Consider the following 22,187-nt stretch of genomic DNA (forward strand, 5'->3'; position numbering starts at 1 on the left):
CGGTCTGACCGAACGATCCAGTTTTCAGAACACTGGTTTGGGGAAATAAGAATTGATTTAAGGTTTTGCAAAATTTTGAATTTTAGAGTTTTTTATTTTTTTTTTTATTTTAGGGGAAAGTGATGTGGTATATAGATGATGTTGCTATTGAGATGGAACGTGCCATGTCACTTTATAAGGGTTTTTGTAATTGTAGCATTATCCATAAATTAAAGAGAAAAGTTAGAGATGTAGAGATAGGGTTGTATACGAGCCGAGCTGAGCTGAACACTATAGGACTCGAAACTTGGCTCGAGAAAATTTAGCAAACTCGAGCTCGAGCTTGGATTCGACGAGCTCTGGAAACCAGGCTTGAAGCTCGGCTCGTTTAACAGGCTTTAATCCAAAGCAACCCATCAACGGTCTTTAAAAAAAAAAATTCAAAGCCAACCCACCAGATTCTTCAAAACCTTAATGATAATGTAAAAGCAACAAAAACCGAGCAAACATAAGAACAAAATCTCACAGCCTCATTTTTGGAGAAGAAAAAGCGGCTTGGAGAAAGGAGATCAAGACAAGATTTGTAATGCATAAATTTGAGATAGAAGAGCTAAAGGAATGAAGAAGGAAAGAGAAAGGAAAGGGGAAGAAGAAGGAAAGAGAAAGAGAAAAGAAAGGAGAAGAAGTGCAGCTTGTGATGAAAAATGTGTTAGGGTTTTTGGAATAAACAATTTATATATAAAATAATAAATTTTATAAACACCCTTATACTTGAAAAACTTACACCTTATATTTAAAAAACTTACACTCATACCCCTTCGAGCCATGGAGGTTCACGAGCCTATCGAGCCAAGCATTGGGTGGCTTGAGTGAGCTCAGCTTGAAAAGTCACTTGAGCAACTCGAGCTAGAGCTCGACTCGAGCTGAGTCAAGCTCAAGCTTTTCTCGAGCCTAGCCAAGCCGTTCGTGGTACACCCCTATGTGGAGAATAAAAAGGGAAAAATAATTTGAATAATGATACCTTTACATCATACTCCTACTATCCTACACCATTCTCTTACATTATCACGTGACAGTTAGATGTGACGATGCCACCTCAGATGCTAGTCAGCGAGTTGCCACATCACCGCCCCAAATCTTTGAAAAAAAAAAAAAAAAAAAAAGAAAAAAGTTACTAACCCTAAATTTCGATTTTCCTAAAACAAAACCTGAAATAAATTTCAATTACCATGAAAAACAAACCCAGAACAAGTTTTTCCCAAATTTCCTTTCAATCTTGAAAACCCTAGCCACCACATTCTCCGATTGCACCCCCACCAGGTCGTCGCCGTCCACCATCCCAAACAGGTTTCACTTCCAACATTCCTCTTTCACCACCATTGCCAATCTTAATCGTTGTCCACCGACAGGTCGCAGACCGTCCACCACACCACCACCATGACGAGTGTCAGCCGAGTTGCACAAGGTCGCCGAACGTCCACCCCGCACCAGGTTACTGTTCATATGGATCTTTTATTGTATTTTTTTTTTTTTAATTTTTAGATTGCGTATATTGTTTAAGTTGATACACTTTGGGACGGATGATCTATTCTTTATACTGGCTTATAAGTGTTTCTGTTTCTGGTTGGTAGATTGGAATTAATTTTAGCCATTTGGATGCCTTTCAGTGTTCTTTTTTTCGTTTTTTTTAATTGAAAAGTATATAATGGCCTTGATAGTTAACAACTTCAACGATCATGCATTAGTTTTTGAGCAGCTTCACTCAGAGCGGCTATTTCTTCTTCTTCATCAAAACATATCTCTGACTCAACCTCTCCTTTTCAAAGTATATAATGGCCTTGATAGTTAACAACTTCAATGATCATGCATTAGTTTTTGGGCAGCTTTTTCTTCTTCTTCATCAAAACATGTCTCTGACTCAACCTCTCCTCTTCAATCATCTCTTCTTCCTCGGCTTTTCTGGCTCCAACTAAAATCAATTCCAGGTACTTCTGTCTATTACTACACTGAGAAATTGGAACAACAATGAAATGAAATGAGTGACCCATTTGTTTGTTTGAATACAACTTTCCTACAAATTTTTCATTTGGGTTCCATTTTTCTCTCCACTTTACTCACTTATTTCATATGTTGTTTTTTCTCTAAATAAAATCAGTTTAATTGATGGGTTTTTCTTTTTTGTAATGTCATATTGCAGAGCGCAGAACATTTCGCTTCAAGCTAAACACATTGATGTTTGCAAATAATGAAATATGTCGTTCAGTTTATATGAGAAGCATTTTGAATACGTAGTTTAGTTTAGAGGTCTAATTAGCTTTTTTCTAGGAGTGCCAGTGGTTCGTAACTTGGGTGTTGAAGAGACTCTTTCAATGGTACTAATTGGTGGCGTACTTGGGAACAAGAATGTTGATTTACTTATCGGGTATGGTTATTGGTTAGATTTGAATTATTGGCATCAGATTTGATAAATGTCAATGTGAGTAATTGTTTCAAGACCAACCCTGGTGAAAGTTTCTTGAACTGGTCCCAGTAGAATTGAACAAATTCATCTCATAGATGCATGCACCTACCTATTCAACATAAGTCCAAGATTTATATTTCATCAAAGCATGTGCATAATATGCCCGTGAAACAAATATTTAAAGAATAAAATTTAAATTTTCTTATAACATGTTGATTGGTTTTCCAGAATAAGGGTACTTCATTTATTCATTATTTTCTATTGTTACTTGGAAAAATCAATTATATGACCACTATTACTGCATAATGTTGTTATAAATTTGTTGAGCAAATTTAAGAAATGTAATCCTTGAAATGTGATATCATTGAACTAAGTTAAACAGATGTTTTTCTTTGCAAGCACTTATTCATGTCTGCTTCTATGTTAATTCAGTTGAATTGTTCTTAATATATTCCTGGTTTTGGTGAAGCTTACAAGACAAAAGTGTTGCGCAATTGAAATATAGTCAAACTTCAAGCTGGTTACCTTTTTCCAGAGGTCTGTAATGATGTATCAGATAAGATTTACAGTTTATGGTAATTTTCATTTGTTTTTTCCCTCAAATGTTTATAAATTTAGTGTTAATTCAAATGTTTATGAGTGTAGCTGTTTAATTTTTTTAGTTCTTGGTTGATGCTCAAAATCAAATTCCTAAAAATTGAGATGCAAAATCAAGTTCCGACAGTGCAAATTTTTTATCAAAATATGGTGCCGGCCCAGTGCAGGTAATGTAGTTCTACTATACTTTTGAAATTTTGTTTGTTAACTAGTTCATCTGATGTCAATGAATAATTCCAAGTGACGTTGTAAATCTTCAGCAGGAGAAACCATTGGAAGAGGACGGCCAGGATTCGATAACATATGCCACGAAAATAAACTGACATATTCATCAAAGGTGAGTACTGATACTGTATCAAAACAGCCAGTTCATCACTTTATATTCTTGCTGTTGTAATGTATGTTGTGTGCAAGTTTTTATAATGCAATTGAGCCATTTGTAACGTATGCAATTGAACAAATTAATGTTGAATGACAATGCTACTGCTGTAGTTCATCGAATGTATCTTTCATTTTAAGTTTCATGACAAAAAATTGAGCCATTTGTAATTGTCCAGCAAGTAATTGAAGTCATATTATGGTGGAAATAAGCAATTGGTATTTTTTTTTTTTTTTTGTTATAAATCTAAATTGTTTCTGCATCACTTGATCATAGTTTCCAAAGTACATTGACAGAGCATGATATGTTATGAAATGCTGTACAAACAACGGTAGAGGATCTTTACCTGCTGTATGCTTTCTTCAATTCGGCATATATCGAACTTGTCATAATGATAGGATCTTTGCATCACTGATATTCTAATTTTTTGGTTGTGTAAGGTGATGGACTTTTTTTTTGAAGTGTGGTGTTGTCTTTCTATTCTGAGTATTATAGATATATTTCCCAGTGTGTATTCTGATTGCTTAATGCTTATAGCAGAGCGGCTACATTTTGGCTTGTGTATCCATGCAAAGATGGACAGATAGATTAGTCTCGTGTTTTCAAAGCCATCTTCATCTAAAAATAATTCTTTTCTGGGTTTAAATTATAGTATCGGGAATCCTAATGTGGTTACAAACAACTTCAGAGTTTAGACCATTGCTTATTTCCACCATAATATGACCTCAATTACCTACTATTGAAAAAGAAGCCTTATTGAAAAGGGCGACAAAAAGAAGCCTTATTGCTTCCTGGTAACAAGAAATTATAAACCAAAAGAAGTTATGCAAATTTCCTGCACAGGGTCATCTGTTTTCCCACAAATGTGTTAAGATATGATATATGCCCATTCATAATTTGCAGAAAAAAAAAAAGAAGACTAATTAAAGTCTTTAACATTTACTCGACCAAAAAGTGCGTAGAAATGAAAAGGATCTTTTACATTTGGTCCACCAAAAAATGCATAGAAATGAAAAAGGACTTACATTTACTCAGAAAGTCTTTTATATTTATTCCACCAAACACAACACTGCAGCAACAAAAATCTGTGGAAAATGCGCTAGAACCACACCAGCAAACTTCCACCATCAGTACCACCCAAAAACCAACATCAGTACCATCCAAATCAACAGTGCAAATACTAGCACAAAAAAAATGCAGAATGTAATGAGCAGACAAATCCAACCAGTAACCACAGATTAAATAAACTGGAATGTGAATACAACTAGTTATACTTCCAATTAACCAGATATTGCAGGCCAAAAAAAAAAAAAATTAGTCAGGGTTGCAAAAAAAAATTAGTCAAGGTTGTTGCCAAGCTGGACATCAAATCTAATCAGCTATGTATAACTTATCTCAATCCCATCAATTTCTCGCTGAAGGTCTTCAAAGACAAAGCAACATGTTGCCATCCATTCCAAACAAACTCCAAACAAATCAATAAGCTTGTTAATCCTGTATACCATCACCAATCCAGTTCAAATACAATCTGCAGTTCTTCCTGTGATCCTGTCCTCCCCCGCCAGAAAAACAAACATTCAACTCCTGTTGTTCCTGATTTCACAATGTAATTATGAATTCAGTAAAAGTTCATAACAATTCAAATTTGTCCTTTATCTACAACATATTTTACTGGGAAAGTACAAGCAGGCAACCCACCTGATAAAGTTAAAAAATTATACAGCCCATCATCGTGTTACCATGCATCAGAAACAAGAACAGATTGGCATAGGTTTTTATCAAACAACGAGATGCTCTACTAGATAAATAAAACAACTGAACATATGGATTTTTTCCATGACATCTTTGGACACTTCTTTCATTTCTTATTCAATTGGTGAGAAAGGCATTAATGAGTGTTTACCTTTTAATGTATGACAGCAATAGACTCTATATGACATTATTGTATGACAGCAATAAGTTCTATATGACATTATCTCCTAGATGGCCATAAAAAGTTAAAAATTTTGTCCCTTGAGTGAGAAGCATATAGTGACTTTTGACATGAAGAAACAGCTTCTATGTGTCAAAAACAATATCCCCAGCCGCTGCGCATTCAGCACATTAATTAACTAGAGCAAGCACCTGACTGGAACTTGAGTTTTGTTTAAGGGGCAGGCAAATAATTAATAATATGCCAGTTTTTTATTGGCACATATTCACCAGAAGCCTACGTACAATATCCTTATTGACTTGAAACAAACTACAAAATATCCTAATTATATCTCTATTTACCACAGTTGAGAAAGTTTACGAGGAAAAGATATTATACTAACCCTGGGTATTAGCGCAGGTCACAGCAACAGGTAGGCTTATTGACACAGTGAAGAGACCAAGAACAATCTGGTTCATAGTGTGCTTCTTGTGATACACATGTAACGGCCACAACACTGCATGGATTTTAGATCTAATCAAGACTCAAATAATGAGAAAAATTTATTCCAACTATGTACACAGTTTCAATTTTACCCAGATGAGATGAGATTCCATTAAGGTACCATAAACTCAAAGGATTATCACCAAATAATGCATATACTCTGAATACTCCGGTCTTTAATATGTTAATGGATGGATGTTCTTTATACTCTTATTTTGTGGTCGGTAGACATTAACAGCAGGTTGTCTGTTAATGGATGTTCTGCTGCTATTTAAACAAGGAACCTTGGGTTCTCCCCATTCCATGGCTTTCTTCTCAAGATATTCAAAATCAGCCTTACCAGCCTGTTATAAGATGGCACCACTTTGTATTAGCCAAAGAAGCAATTGAAACAAAGCAAAACAGGTAAGATATTGGGAAACATGTTGCCTCAATTTTAGCCCCAACTTCGGCGTCAAAGTTCTGATATCGCTTGCGGACAAGCTCGGCCAAAGAACCATCCTTTTCAATGACAAAAAAATCTATTCAATATCATTGATAGGCCATTGATTAAAAAATAAGCATTCCATTTTAGAAAATCAGACGGTCGGCGACCTGGTGCGGCTCGGCACGCACTCGTCGAACTCAGCTGACAAGGAACAGCTACGTTTGTCGGTGGACGGCGGCTGAGATTGGCGATGGTGGTAAAAGAGGAATATTTGAAGTGAAACCCGTTTGGGATAGTGGACGGCGGCGACCTGGTCCAGGTGTGATCGGAGAATGTGGTGGCTATGGTATTCAAAATTGAAAGGAAATTTAGGGAGAAACTGTGCTAAGGTTTGTTTTTGACGGCAATCGAAATTGATTTAGGGTTTTGTTTTAGGAAAAGTTGCATTCGAACTGTAGGGTTAGCAAGTTTTTTTTATTTTTTTTAAACATTTTTTTTTAGGGGCGGAAGGGTTAGTAATATGACCTGGTAATTCACTGATGTGGTATCGGAGATGGCATTGCCCATAAACTGCCACATCATAGTGTAAGAGAATGGTNTATTCATCCATCTCCGAATTTTGTTATTTCTAAATCCTAATACAGTACGATTCATGTAAATAACATTGAGATTATCTCTAATGAAGAAACACCATTCTTTTTCTGTAGTTGATGAATTGAAACTCCGATCCTCTTAACCCATAAAAAGTTATCCAATTCATCATTACCCATTATTTTAAAAATAAAAAACATTTTCATTAATTTTAAAAAATATAAAGAACATAATTTTTATTTAAATCCAATAAACTCTTGAAATTTAATAAAGATGTTTTTTATTTTTAAGAAAGAGACTTAATGGAAGAGAGAATTAATAAATAAAATGCATAGGAACTTATAGTTTATTAATTAAAATTATGATAGAGTGTGAAATTTGACTTTCTAAATGTGGAGAATCAAAACCATTCTCTAATTTATATTTTAAAGATAAAGATGTTATTGGACTCTTGTTTTTATGGATAAACTCTAAATAAAGAGTTTAGATCATATAAAGAGTCATTTGGAGATGCTCTAACACGATTTTTTACGTTAACTATGAATCTTTACATGAAATTTCCTAATTGGTATGATTTTTCACGTCAATTGAAAAAACCATGTCAAGTGTTGAATCACTATAAAACTTCAAATTCAAGACATACATAACAAATACACTTCTATTAACATCAAACACAATAACACTCACACTACTAACAACTCGAAAACCAATAACTTCAACCAATAAACAAGACAAAACAAAAATCAACCCGAACTCTTAACTTTCTTACAAAAACCCTAAACCCTAACATTTATCACAAACCATACCTTTTTAACACTAAAATTTGTATAAAGAAGTAAAAAAAAAAAAAAAAAAAAAAAAAAAACTAACATTTGCCCATCTCACAATTTTCAATTCACTCCAATGACGGGAATAGGTTATCATTGATCACCTTTCTTCTCCACACCACAATGAGTGCTGAAAATCTTCATAGTAACAATTAAATGGTTAAATCTCCACTTGTTTTGTGGATTAAATTACAAAACGGATGAGTTTTTAAAAATCGAAGTTGGCTCCAAAGCCCTTTTTGTTTTNTATTCATCCATCTCCGAATTTTGTTATTTCTAAATCCTAATACAGTACGATTCATGTAAATAACATTGAGATTATCTCTAATGAAGAAACACCATTCTGTTTTGTTTTTGTGAATTAATGGCGCAAAGTGTGTTATATTGTAAAAAAGAGAGAGAATTTTATGTTACAGTTTGAATCGTTACGAAAGACATATGATTGTTTATTGAAATTGTTTTATATTTAAGACGTTTTATTGCCATTTTTCCGAATGTGCTTTTCATGCTATTATAATGAAGATGTGATGTTGTAGCTAGTTATATTTTTCGTTATTCCATGAAATGTTACATTTATTAGTCATATTGCCAATTGAAAACAGGCAAAAAATGCTTTGTTTTCACCTGGTATAGTTTTTTACGCCCCAAAAATGCATTATTGTTTTCACTTGGCGTGGTTTTCTACGTGATTAGTGTAAAAATATTTATCCTCTAGCGTAAATTTTATGCACCTAACTTGATTTTTTACGTTAACTTGGAATCTTTATATGAAATTTCCTAATTGGTGTGATTTTTCACGCCAATTGAAAAAACCATGAGTGTTGAAGAATTGCTATAAAACTTCAAATTCAACACATACATAACAGATACACTTCTATTAACATCAAACACAATAACACTCACACTACGAACAACCCAAAAACCAATAACTTCAACAAAAATCAACCTAAACCCTAACTTTTTTTACAAAAACCCTAAAACCTAACATTTATCACAAACCAGACCTTTTTGACACTAAAATTTGTATAAAGAAGTATTGAAAATCTGAAAAACTAACATTTACCCATCTCACAATTTTTTATTCACTCCAATGACGGGAATAGGTTGTCGTTGATCACGTTTCTTCTCCACACCACAATGAGTGCTGAAAATCTTCAAAGTAACGATTAAATGGTTAAATCTCCACTTGTTTTGTGGATTAAATTACAAAACGGATGAGTTTTTAAAAATCGAAGTTGGCTCCAAAGCCCTTTTTGTTTTTTGAAATGGTGGTAAATGGAGGAAAATTGGGTTTATATATGAGGGTATTTTGGTAAAATGCATTTGGTGGTTATATGGGTATAGACTTTAGGATTTTAGTCAATTTTTATAAGCCCCCCATGTCATTTAAAAAAAAAAAAAAAACCTTTTTTGAATATAATATAATTACATAATAGTTGTTTTTCTAACTAAAAATTTATTTATAAATATGATAAGCCTATTTATATAAATTTAACAAAAATTAAAAGAAAAAAACTTTCCTCCAATTGTAGGATCATTGCGTACATCCATATGTTCTACCTACACGAGATTAGAACATATGGATCTACACAATCATCAAACTCTCATTAGAAAAAGATGTTTATATTGGCCATAGGAGACGGTCAAACCACCCCCATGGAAATGATGTGTTGCTATATCCATCCACAAAACTAAAGTTCATGACACTTACACCCTTAGAAGTGGCGAAAATGAAACTTACTTTGCACCAACTAAGTTTGGAAATATAACTTACACTGTTACCCTCTATTTTTCCGATTAATGGGATGAAGTAAAGGGCAAAATATACATTTCAAGTTAAATTTATTGTTGATTAAATTGATAAGTAAGTAGACATTTCAAGCTTAAAAAAAAAAAAAATTGAAGGATTGGTGAGATATTAACCACTAAAGCCAAAGGCATTTAGTATAAGTATATTACATAACAGAAATTTAATCATTATGAAAAAAATGGGGTTATTATTTACAATTTCGCAAAGAGGTAGTGAAATATAAATACTCCCTTGGACATCTCACAAATTTTAAAAAGTAAAATAATAACCTCTTGGATTATTATTTACTCCTCTTAAAACTATCAAAAACTTTCCTATCAAGGGGGTACTTAATACGTTATAATAATCATGGGTGTGTCAAGAATATTACTATCTCTCTAGGGGTGTATAATAATCGTAAAAAAATATATTAAATTTAAGGATAAGTAATATAAAGCCCCACATGTTTGGCCATTTAGTAGATGTCACTTGCCACCACCCACAGTCTCCATTCCATTAATTTCATCAGTTAACTTTAATGGGTGACAAGGTATTTTTGATATTATTACACTTTAAGAATGGTATTTGTGACTTTTTAAACAAAATGTCCTTTATTATTTATTTTTTCTCTTTTTTGACCCTCGCCCTTTCCTCCACCCCTTTCTCTTTCTCCTTCTCTATCATCCTCCCCTTTTCTTCTCTTCCTCCCACTTCCAGTAACACAAAAAGAAGCTACAACCAATTGCGACAACGACGGCTAGATCTGGACAACCAAATAATGTCATTGCAATTTGGTTGGATCCTTCAATATTTTTTTGATTGGTTTTCTTATTATTTACTTATTTTAATTTCAAGTTTAATCAATGTTGTTTCATTATCATATATATTTGATGATTGACTTTGTATTTGCTTTTGGACGAGGAATTAGGTGAAAAGATTGATGAATTTAGTATATATATTTGGGTTAAATTTGATGATAAACTTGGGTAAGTGGCCAAGTGGGAAAGTATAAGAAAGTTGATGAGTTCAATTTTGAATGAGAAAAATTTAATGAATTTTAGATAAAGTTTCGGTGAGAGAAAAGATTTTAAGAAAGGGAATTTTTTTTTTTTTGGTTTATATTGAAAGAAAATCGGTATAATTTTAAAAACTTATTAGAGTTTGGTGGGTCAGATTTTAAGTAAACATAAAAAGATCGATTAGTTTTTTTTTTTTTTTTTCTTGATAGAAGAAATGGAAATAATTTATTCTGATTAAGGGTAAAGATGTCATTTGATAACTTGACATATTTTCTTTAATGGGATAAGTATTTTAAACTCTCTGAGGTTTGGTTAATCCTTTAAACCCCCTATGGTACTAGTAATTACTCTAAACTCCTTGCTTCAGCCCCCTAAATTTTTTCAATTAGTTTTAACTAGGGGTGATAGAAAGTTCTAGGTACCTTGCATTTTTTGAAGGAACCAGCCGGTTCCTAAGATTTGCAACCAGAACCGGAACCTGAAACATAGGTTCCGGGTACCTAAGTTAATTTAATTACCCTATATTTAAAAAAATGATAATACACCCCAAATAGTTTTACAAATTATAATTCAGTCCCGATTCCCACCTTGGTACCTAGACTTGAACCGGACCTTAATGGGGTTGGTTTTAGTTTCAATTCTACCCTTTACCCATGCTCACTCCTAGTTTTAACGAAAGTAAAGGGTAAAAGAGTAAAATATACCTAAATTTTATGATTTTATAAAGGGTTGCATTTGCTCCCCCTAAAACTTGTAAAATTAATTATCTCCCAAAAACTCTTGAAACTACCACATAAACCCTAACAAATATGGGAATTAATTGAATTTAACCAAACACAATTACGAATTACTCTAATTATATTTTGAACTTGACTAATTTACCTAAAATTTATTAATAGCACATTTTTAAATAAAAGGTAAAATAACTATAAAAATTAGAAAAAAAAAAACATAAATAACACAAATCCTTACACTAATACTAAATAAAAATGGATTAAAAAATTACATTTAAATATTTTTGAAAAATGAAGCATAGATATTTTTAAAAATACTACAAAAACCTAGAAAAAAAAATCTAAAATCTACAAGATATTTGCCAAGTTGATTTTTTTCATATTTGTATTAATTTTATTTAACTTGTTACAAAATACATTTTCCAAATTTTTAATCATTTTTTTATATATTTCTTACTCTTTTCATTATTATAGATTTTTTTAAAAAAAATTTCCATTTTTCAAAAAAAAATTTAGTTTTTCATTTTTATTTTTTATTTTTTTAGTTTCTTTTCAATTTTCTTATTAAAATTTGTGATATTTTACATAATTTAATATTTTTTTAAGCCTAATATGGGTGTTGGGAGCTACCATATATGAAGTGAAAGTATAGGGAGTGGGTTGTGATTGATGGGCATAGCAGGTTATTTATCTTTTCTATGGTTGAAAGCAACTAAAAGGCATTATCAATACCAAAAGGAGGCTAAATAATTATTCCTTTATTTAACGGATCCTAAAAAAATGAGGGCTGACCTTTGCATCTTTTACTGTAGCAGGTGGTATCTATAAATCACCAAACTTTTGGGGGTTTATTAAGTCAGAATGTGATTTTGAAAGGTTGACGGGAGAAGATAAGAATGAGCAAGGTCTTTCTTTAAAAGACCCCTAAAATTGTCATGAATTTCAAATTCGTCCCAAAATGGTTTTTTTAGTCATTTTTGTCCTTTTTGAGTGAATAAAATATTATTAACGCACTATTTATTATTATCCAAAAATTCTAATATCATTACATGGCATGTAAAAGGTTAACTGAATGATACAGGATGACGACATAGATGACATGCCACCTCAATTAGCTGGGCTGAACCCAAGTTTGCTGTTAAACTCAAGCAACTGAGTACTGATTGATTGTTTTGTTGATCATCCCTCATAATTCCGTTCAAATGTCTATATCTTCATCTTCCTCTGCGTTTTTAGCCCCACCCCACATCAGTTCCAGGTATTTTCTAAGATTTATTCACCTATTTTTGCTGCTTCTTATTGGTTGATGTGATGAGAAAATTATGAAATCAAATGAAATGATCCATATTTTATTGTTCTGTTTATGCCCTTTTTCCCTCACAGTTCTCCAGTCAACCAAACAGCATCCATGCTATAATTTCTTTATGTTTTTTCGAACAGATATCATTTCTTTGTTCACCAAATAATCCGTACTGGGGATGCTGCACGAGGGACACTGACCCAATTGGTTAAGTTTGCTAAGGACAATGGGTCAATCATTGTTTATGACTCTGCATACCCTTTATATATCAATGATAACCCTCGTTCAATCTTGAATTCCAGGAGCCAAAGAGGTAATTCTACAGTTGATCTTTCTCTTATGTGTTGTAGCATGTTTTAAATCATTTCCTTTGTTTTTATTCAGCCCTCTTGTTGTACAATTTCTGATTTAAATGGTTCTACAGTCTAGTCATAGAGCTTTGTGTATAATGTGTTAAATTTTCAATTTGCTATTGCAGGTTGCAATGGACGGCTCATCCTTTAGCAAGTATGCTTGGGTTCACTGGAGTCGTCTGGGTTGGACTGTGATTCCAAAACAGCTTTTCTTTTCTGATGGATTTCCTGTTTGCCAGGGATTCAACCGATTGGTTTGCACTTGCTTTAATGGTGCATCTACTATCTCTCAAGCTGTGGCTTGGCTTGTCTTTCGCCAGAAGGCCTTGGGGTTTATGTAATACATTTTCTTTGAGTGGTTGCCAATTCATTTAAGAAACCAGGAATTAGAATTTAGGTTTTTTTTTTTTTTTTTTTTTTTTTTTGAAGGCCTGACAGGCATACCGCCCGTGTTGTGAGTTCTACCCTAACAGGTTTTATGCATTTCGAAAATTGCAGGCTTTGCCTGAGGTGATTGGTTTCTACAAAGAAATACCAAATCATCATGGAACCTTTACTTCACTTGGTTTAATGTGTATGAGGTAAGAATGCAACCATACGTGTGGTTCATTTCCCCGCCGACTCTCATGGGACTGTTAGCTCGAGTTCTCGAGAAACCCACGTGGGTTACCACACCTGGTAGTGGTTTTGGACCCGTGGTGAGGTTTCATCAGGGTCATGCCTTCGGCCACAGAGGAATGCTTAGAAGCCTGCAAAAGGTTCAAGCAGTTGTACAAGTGAATCAGGGTACCTGACTAGTTTTGCCTCCATATAAACCGAAGATGAATGCCAATGTTCTTGTATGATTATGAAATTATTATCTTCCTTTTTTGGCGATCTAGATTGCATTGAAACTGCCACAAATTGTTAAAGGCTTAGTAGTCTGGGATAATTTTCTAGTTAGGGTTTCGGAACTTTTGCAATTTGGTTTTAATAAACGGGGCGAGAATGTACAAGGTTTCGTCATATATGCAGGCTATATTCCAAGGACCATTTTGTGGCATTTCGAAAGTAACTAAATTGATGTGGTTTGATTTGATTGTTATGCTGGGAAAGTTGAATGGTGAGTTACAAATATTATGCACATATATAATATGAATCCTCAGAGGTAAGAGTATAATTCATTAAATAAAATAGTACACTTTGATCCTTCTGATGGGTTGAAAGTGTTACTCACTCCAATTGTATAGGATTAATTGTTATTTACAAGACCAAAGTGTCATGCTGGAATTTTAGTAGGCCTAAGAAAATACTTTCCCCTTAAGATATCTCTTAACAACGATTTCCCTCTCAGTCTAAGACTGTGGCAATTGTCTTCGATCGGGTTTTGTTATCAAACTAATACAATTCGTTAATTGAATTACGAAACCCTAATGGAGTGTTGACAATATGGGGGTAAATTTGTATTCTAGTAAGGAGCAAAATATTTAACTCTTTTTGGTGTATCATTTTTTAAAACCGGACCGGTCCAACGGGACTTGGCAGTCTCTGGTCCAGGTTCAGGTTTTTTAGAGTTTTTTGCTAAAATTATAGGGACTAACTTCGTAATTTTCTATGGGTATTTAAATATTTCAAATTTGAGGGACTAAAGGTAATTTTGGGATTTGTGAAATAATAAATTTTCCAGGACTTTGCATTTTAGGGTATTTTTATAATTACTAAATTGAAAGCTAATCCAATTTTTTAAAAGTATTTTTTTGGTGACAATTTGACCGTGATCCATCACCTTGCCCGGTCACAACGGTCCGGGTTTTAAAACAATAGGTGTAATGCAACAAAAAGAAACGTGATGACTCCCTTTTTGGTCTATGGTATCAAGATATATCAACATATTATAAATTAATGTGCTTTACACCGACAAAACATTAATTCACAGTGCAAAGATAAAGATAACAAAAAAAAAATTAATATAAAAATAATTTATGGTGTCAGTTTTGGCTAAAATTATGCTTTTAAGTGATTGAACAGAAGCTTCAGAGTAAAAAACTGCAAGGAATGGAATCTGCAAGCCTAACAAGAAGGTGCCTGCAACCAAACGCATAGCATGTGTGATTTGTGCCACATTTTTTTTAACGTATAGATTAATGACATTCTGTCTGGCGTCAATTTCTGCAAAAAAAGAGCCTGAGATAATCTTTGTTCGGCAGTGAATATTAGATGTGCTATTTCCGGTCTGTGTGTCAAAGTTTTATGGGTGAGATTTTCACGTTGTCTTGGTCTCATTGTTGTGACTTTGTTTTCAAGTAATGATCGACGTGAAGTCTAATAATTGGACAAGTGTTACTATTGTATTAGTTTCCCTGCATCTTCGGTCATTCTCACATTATTAGCACCATTTTATTCATTTTACTTGATTGTTGTCATATTTGTGTTTGATAGCTTGATCATTGAATTATTGTTTAGCTCCTGGCGAACCTAAGAAGAGCGTCAAAGACGATTATGAAGACAATGGAGACTGCCATGGGTGGTAGGTTTTCTGCTACAAAACAGAGAAGAGAGAAAAGGGCACAGTTGAATCTCAATCCCTCTTAAAGTACATTTATATCCTATTTAAAGCTAACAGACCCATTCTTTGACCTTTCCAAGAATTTTTTGGGTTCACTTTTTACTTCTATAGAATGCCTGAAAATACCAAATGACAGATTTTTGCTCAAAGTGTTAAGAGGAAGAATATAAAAACCCAGAGTACACAATCAGATTATACATGACATGAAGCCTCTTGAATGTTTATTTTCTGGGAATTTTTTTGACAGTTCTTTTTCAAAGAATCTACACATCTTCCACCCAAACTGTTGTTTCGACTATATTATTTGTTTATTATATGGAACAGTGCAAAAGTGGGAAATGAGGATAGATAGAGCAGCTGCGCACTGAGCAAGAGGAGAGGACGGAGAAATGAGAAGACAATCAAGAGCACAAGTTACTCCATACTGATACTCATTTTGATTGATTGCATCGTATTCATCCTCTCCGAATTTTGTTATTTTCTAAATCCTAATACAGTACGTTTTGTAAATTAACATTGGATTATCTCTAATGAAAAACACCATTCTTTTTTTCTGTGTTTGATGAATTGAAACTCGAGCACTCTTAACCCCTAAAAGTATCCAATTCATCATTTACCCATTATTTTAAAAATAAAACATTTTCATTAATTTTAAAAATTAAACATAATTTTATTAAATCCAATAAACTCCTTGAAATTTAATAAAGATGTTTTATTTTAAGAAAGAGACTTATGGAAGAGAGAATTATATAATAAAATGCATAGGAACTTATTTTATTATTAAAATTATGTGAGTGTGAAATTTGACTTTCTAAATGTGGAGAATCAAACCATTCTCTAATTTTATTTTAACGATAAAGATGTTATGGGACCTTGTTTATGGATAAACTCTAAATAAAGAGTTTAGTCTATAAAGAGTCTTGGGATGCTCAACAACGATTTTTACGTTAACTATGACGACTTACTAATTTCCTAATTGGTTGATTTTTCACTCAATTGAAAAAAAACCATGTCAAGTGTTGAATCACTATAAAAACTTCAAATTCAAGACATACATACAAATACACTTCTATTAACTCAAACACAATAACACTCACCTACTAACAACTCGAAACCCTAACTTCAACAATAACAAGACACAACAAAAATCACCCGAATCTTAACTTTCTTACAAAACCCTAAACCCTAACATTTCACAAACCATACACCTTTTCACACAAATTTGTATAAAGAAGTAATGAATAAAAAAAAAAAAAAAAAACTAACATTTGACCCACCACAATTTCAGTTCACTCCCAATGACGGAATAGGTTTCATTGATCACCTTTCTTCTCCACACCACAATGAGTGCTGAAAATCTCATAGTAACAATTAAATGGTTAAATCTCCACTTGTTTTGTGGATTAATTACAAAACGGATGAGTTTTTAAAAATCGAAGGTTGGCTCCAAAGCCCTTTTTGTTTTTGAATGGTGGTAAATGGAGAAAATTGGGTTTATATGAGGGTATTTTGGTAAAATGCATTTGGTGGTTATGGGTAATAGACTTTAGATTTTAGTCCTTTTTATAAGCCCCCCTGTCATTTAAAAAAAAAAAAAAACCTTTTTTTGAATAACTATAATTACCTAATAGTTTGTTTTTTCTAACTAAAAGTTAATTTAATAAAATGATAAGCCTATTTATATAAATTTAAACAAAAATTAAAAGAAAAAACTTCCTCCAAGTTGTAGATCATTGCGTACATCCATATGTTCTACCTACAACTAGATAGAACATATGGATCTACACAATCATCAAACTCTCATTAGAAAAAGATGTTTATATTGGCCATAGAGACGGTCACACCACCCCATGGAATGATGTTTTTGCCTATATCCATCCACAAAACTAAAGTTCATGACACTTACACCCTTAGAAGTGCGAAAATGAAGACTTACTTGCACCAACTAAGTTTGGAAATATAACTTACACGTTACCCTCTATTTTTCCGATTAATGGATGAAGTAAAGGGCAAATATACCATTTCATTAAATTTATTGTTGATTAAATGATAAGTAGTAGACATTTCAAGCTTAAAAAAATAAAAAATTGAGGATGGTGAGATATTAACCTAAAGCCAAAGGCATTTAGTATAAAGTATATTACATACAAAATTTAATCATTATGAAAAAATGGGGTTATTATTTACAATTTCGCAAGAGGTAATGAAATATAAATACTCCCTTGGACACTCACAAATTTTTAAAATGTAAAATAATAACCTCTTGGATTATTATTTCTCCTCTTAAAACTATCAAAACTTTCCTATCAAGGGTACTTAATACGTTATACATAATCTGGGTGGTCAAGAATATTACTATCTCCTAGGGTGGTATACATAATCGTAAAAAAATATATTAAATTTAGGATAGTAATATAAAGACCCCACATGTTTGGCCATTTAGAGAGTCACTTGCCACCACCCCATTCTCCATTCCATTATTCATCAGTTAACTTAATGGGTGGACAAGTATTTTGATATTATTACACTTTAAGAATGGTATTTGTGCTTTTTAAAAAATGTCCTTTATTATTTATTTTTTTCTCTTTTTTGACCCGTCGCCTTTCCTCCACCCCTTTCTCTTTCTCCTTCCTCTTCCTCTTTATATAGGAATAACCTTCATGTAATCATAAAAAATTCTGGTCCCAACTTGGGCAGTTATAAATAAGAATAAATTTCTCATTGTAATAAGCTATAATTTTTCTAGGTCTCATCCTAAGGAACTTGCCACTAGATAATAATAATTATATGTATATTGCAAAAAATATATGTTATGTTACATTAAAGGTTTAAGATGAAATAAAACATTTATCTAAAGTTGTTTGGGACAATGATTTAGGGTTTAGAGTTGTAACCACATCTTTTATCTTGCGTGTATGTAAGAAGTCGCTAGCATAGGCACCTTCTTGTTAAAGCCAAAATATTTTTAGTTTCTTAAGCATGTTTAGAGTTTCTTAGCATGAAACTTTTGGTATTTCTGTACTATCATCTATTTCAATACTATCATCCTCAGGATTATCTCCTTATTCTTCTTGTTTAATTTCAGTAATGAATTCTTCTTCAGTTAAAGTATACACGACTTGCTGCTTATTTGGATGATTGATGAAGACATTAATATCTATTTGATTATAGTGAAACTGTTGAAGCTGATCACTCAATTTTGCAATAATTCTTTATTATCCATTTTCGTTTCTATTCTAATGCTACTAAAACAGTGAATTGAAATCCTAATACTATTAAAACACGAATTATAAAATAAGAAATCAAAACAATAATTTTTGGATCAAAACAATAATTCTTGTAACTACACCTTTATTAAGTTATAACCTCTTTATAGTAATAAATTTAGTTGGTCTCAACATTATGACTATAGAGAGGTTCTACTGTATTTGAAATTATTGGGGGTCGGAGTTTGATATTAATGGCAAACAGTTACAGTAGTTTGTGATGTTTTCCCAAGGAGTGTGTTTAATATGATAATAAATCTCTGGGGTTCTTAGTGATAGTTCCCCCATATATATATGGTATCTTGCTCTTACAAACCTTTGGAGCCTTATTGCTAATACTTGGTATTGAATATTCAATCCACTGTTGCCACTTACCTGTATATATGCTTATATCATATTGTCATGTGTGTTCATAATATTTTGGGAATTCTTGCTGAATGCATATCTACTGAAGATTTTCGTTTCGCTGTTGCCTGAATGCAATCTTCTACTGGGTTTAACGTTAGTTTGGCCAATTGTTAGTACAGATGCAAATTGAACTGTATTAGTAAAACTGAATGGCCCAAGTCTTCTAGTGATAATTTGTTGTGCTTTTATTTCTTTTAAATGAAGAAATTTTAAAGAATGTATAAATAACGGAAATTGTCATATTCTGCAGCCATTGAGAGCTGCAATTGCTTCAGCATTTTATAAGGACCTTGGCATAGATGAAGGTGATATATTTGTTTCAGATGGTGCAAAATGCGACATATCTCGGCTTCAGGTTTGTATAGATTTTGAATATGCTAAAGTTTTTATGGGCTGATTTATTATTATGTCTCCAAAATTATCCAGTTTCTCTTAAATTTGTTGTAGGTTGTTTTTGGTTCTGATGTTACTATGGCGGTTCAAGATCCATCATACCCGGTAATTCATTTTCTTTTTATTTAATTGCAAGATAATTTTACTTAATGAGTGTGTAATTTTCTCCTTTTGATAAAATGTATTTTGATGTAATCGAAGGGTTATATTGAGTTTGTCTTACATGATAGTTTATTTCTGCAATTGAAGTTTTGACTGCATAGTGTTTCTGTGAATATCAGAATATCAATGGGAATTAAATGAAATTGATCTGATACATCTATTCCATTTGACTGCCTTGTATAATATTTTTCCAGATCCCTTTTGATTGAGATGGTTCACTTCTTTAGTTGATCTAGAAAAGTTGTCAGTACTGGTTTGTTATTCAACGCATTCTCATGAAAAAAAGTCCAAGATCTAATGGCCTTACTTTATTGCACTTCATTTGGGTTTTAATATATACCAGGTTTGTCTTTTAGATGGTATGAAATCTTTTGATAAATGTGATTCTTCTTATGATGGTTTTATGTATAAAGAACGCTAAGTCCGAACATTACTTCATAACTACTATCTCTTATGAAAAACGAAAAACAAAAACCTTTTAACGCATCAGGTATTTACCAGAATAAAACAAAAGTTGGCTGAACTTTCCGTTGGGCTGTTCTGGTAGATTGTGTAATCACCTACTTGCATTATACTGGATAAGATATGCTGTAAGAATAAAGTGATGTTTGGGGGTGTGCATGGTGATTCTGATTGGATTGAGTGAAAATAGGAAGCAAGAAACAAAGAAGAGAGAATAAAATACTAACCCACACAAGTCAATGGCATATCTTTGTTTGTTAATGAGATAGTCTATTAATGTTAGAGCTTTCTTTTTCAATATGCAGGCTTATGTAGACTCAAGTGTCATTATGGGCCAGACTGGAGATTTTCAAAAGAATTTGGAGAAGTATGGAAAAATTGAATACATGAGATGTTCTCCAGAGAATGGCTTCTTCCCTGATTTATCAACTGTTGGTCGAACAGATATCATATTCTTTTGTTCACCAAATAATCCTACTGGGGCTGCTGCAACGAGGGAACAACTGACCCAATTGGTTAAGTTTGCTAAGGACAATGGGTCAATCATTGTTTATGACTCTGCATATGCCATTTATATATCAGATGATAACCCTCGTTCAATCTTTGAAATTCCAGGAGCCAAAGAGGTAATTCTACAGTTGATCTTTCTCTTTATGGTTGTAGCATGTTTTATCAATTTCCTTTGTTTTATTCAGCCTCTTGTTGTACAATTTTCTGATTTAAATGAGTTCTAAAGTCTATCATAGAGCTTTTGTGTAATGTGTAAATTTCAATTTGCTATTGCAGGTTGCAATTGAGACCTCATCCTTTAGCAAGTATGCTGGGTTCACTGGAGTCCGTCTGGGTTGGACTGTGATTCCAAAACAGCTTTTATTTTCTGATGGATTTCCTGTTGCCAGGGACTTCAACCGAATTGTTTGCACTTGCTTTAATGGTGCATCTACTATCTCTCAAGCTGGTGGCTTGGCTTGTCTTTCGCCAGAAGGCCTTGGGGTTAGTGTGATACAGTTTCTTTGAGTGGTTGCCAATTCATTTAAGAAACCAGGAGATTAGAATTATAGGTTTTTTTTTTTGAAGGCCTGACAGGCATACAGCCCGTGTTGTGAGTTCTAGCCCTAACAGGTTTATGCATTTCGAAAACTTGCAGGCTATGCATGAGGTGATTGGTTTCTACAAAGAAAATACCGAAATCATCATGGATACCTTTACTTCACTTGGTTTTAATGTGTATGGAGGTAAGAATGCACCATACGTGTGGGTTCATTTCCCCGGCCGAAGCTCATGGGACGTGTTTAGCGAGATTCTCGAGAAAACCCACGTGGTTACCACACCTGGTAGTGGTTTTGGACCCGGTGGTGAAGGTTTCATCAGGGTCAGTGCCTTCGGCCACAGAGGGAATGTCTTAGAAGCCTGCAAAAGGTTCAAGCAGTTGTACAAGTGAATCAAGGTACCTGACTAGTTTTGCCTCCAATATAAACCGAAGATGAATGCCAAATGTTCTTGTATGATTAATGAAATTATTATCTTCCTTTTTGGCGATCTAGATTGCATTGAAACTGCCACAAAATTGTTAAAGAGCATTAGTAGTCTGGGATAATTTTCTAGTTAGGGTATTCGGAACTTTTGCAATTTGGTTTTAAATAAACGGGGCGAGAATGTACAAGGTTTCGTCATATATGCAGGCTATATTTCCAAGGACCATATTGTGGCATTTCGAAAGTAACTTAAATTGATGTGTTTGATTTGATTGTTAATGCTGTGGAAAGTTGAATGGTGAGTTACAAATAATTATGCACATTAAGATAATATGAATTCCATCAGAGTAAGAGTATAATTCATTAAATAAAATAGTAACACTTTGATCCTTACTGAGGGGTTGAAAGTGTTACTCCCAAATTGTATAGGAATTAAATTGTTTATTTACAAAGACCAAAGTGTCATGCTGGAATTTTAGTAGGCCTAAGAAAATACTTTCCCCTTAAGATATCTCTTAACAACGATTTCCCCTCTCAGTCTAAGACTGTGGCAATTGTCTTCGATCGGGTTTTGTTATCAAACTAATACAATTCGTTAAATTGA

The 22,187-nt window shown here is 33.1% G+C and overlaps 1 protein-coding gene and 2 long non-coding RNA genes across 7 annotated transcripts; 2 read left to right on the forward strand and 1 right to left on the reverse strand.

Moving 5' to 3' along the window:
* The first annotated feature begins 1,175 nt into the window (after positions 1–1,175).
* LOC116111282 lies at positions 1,176–6,050 on the forward strand. 5 transcript variants are annotated; one of them, XR_004125047.1, is made up of 6 exons: positions 1,176–1,470; positions 2,305–2,401; positions 2,910–2,977; positions 3,103–3,204; positions 3,298–3,374; positions 5,749–6,050. It is a non-coding gene; the product is annotated as an uncharacterized LOC116111282 (long non-coding RNA). The 5 variants fall into 5 exon arrangements; XR_004125045.1 differs by lacking the exon at positions 5,749–6,050 and adding an exon at positions 1,863–1,964 and having other exon boundaries at positions 3,298–3,614; XR_004125044.1 differs by lacking the exon at positions 5,749–6,050 and having other exon boundaries at positions 2,910–3,015; positions 3,298–3,614.
* Positions 4,760–6,767, reverse strand: LOC116111281. Its single transcript, XR_004125042.1, has 3 exons — positions 5,925–6,767; positions 5,732–5,845; positions 4,760–5,009 (listed from the first exon to the last, which is right to left on the reverse strand). It is a non-coding gene; the product is annotated as an uncharacterized LOC116111281 (long non-coding RNA).
* Positions 6,768–12,421: 5,654 nt separating this feature from the next.
* LOC116111310 (LL-diaminopimelate aminotransferase, chloroplastic-like) lies at positions 12,422–21,809 on the forward strand. Its single transcript, XM_031397507.1, has 9 exons — positions 12,422–12,477; positions 12,660–12,843; positions 12,998–13,126; positions 13,371–13,453; positions 19,296–19,446; positions 19,539–19,589; positions 20,414–20,734; positions 20,895–21,101; positions 21,256–21,809. The coding sequence occupies exons 1-9, from the start codon at positions 12,422–12,424 to the stop codon at positions 21,547–21,549; spliced, it is 1,476 nt and encodes a 491-aa protein (XP_031253367.1). The 3' UTR covers positions 21,550–21,809.
* Positions 21,810–22,187: the final 378 nt, after the last annotated feature.

The sequence above is a fragment of the Pistacia vera genome, unplaced genomic scaffold, assembly GCF_008641045.1.
Source record: "Pistacia vera cultivar Batoury unplaced genomic scaffold, PisVer_v2 Contig630, whole genome shotgun sequence".
NCBI lineage: Eukaryota > Viridiplantae > Streptophyta > Magnoliopsida > Sapindales > Anacardiaceae > Pistacia > Pistacia vera.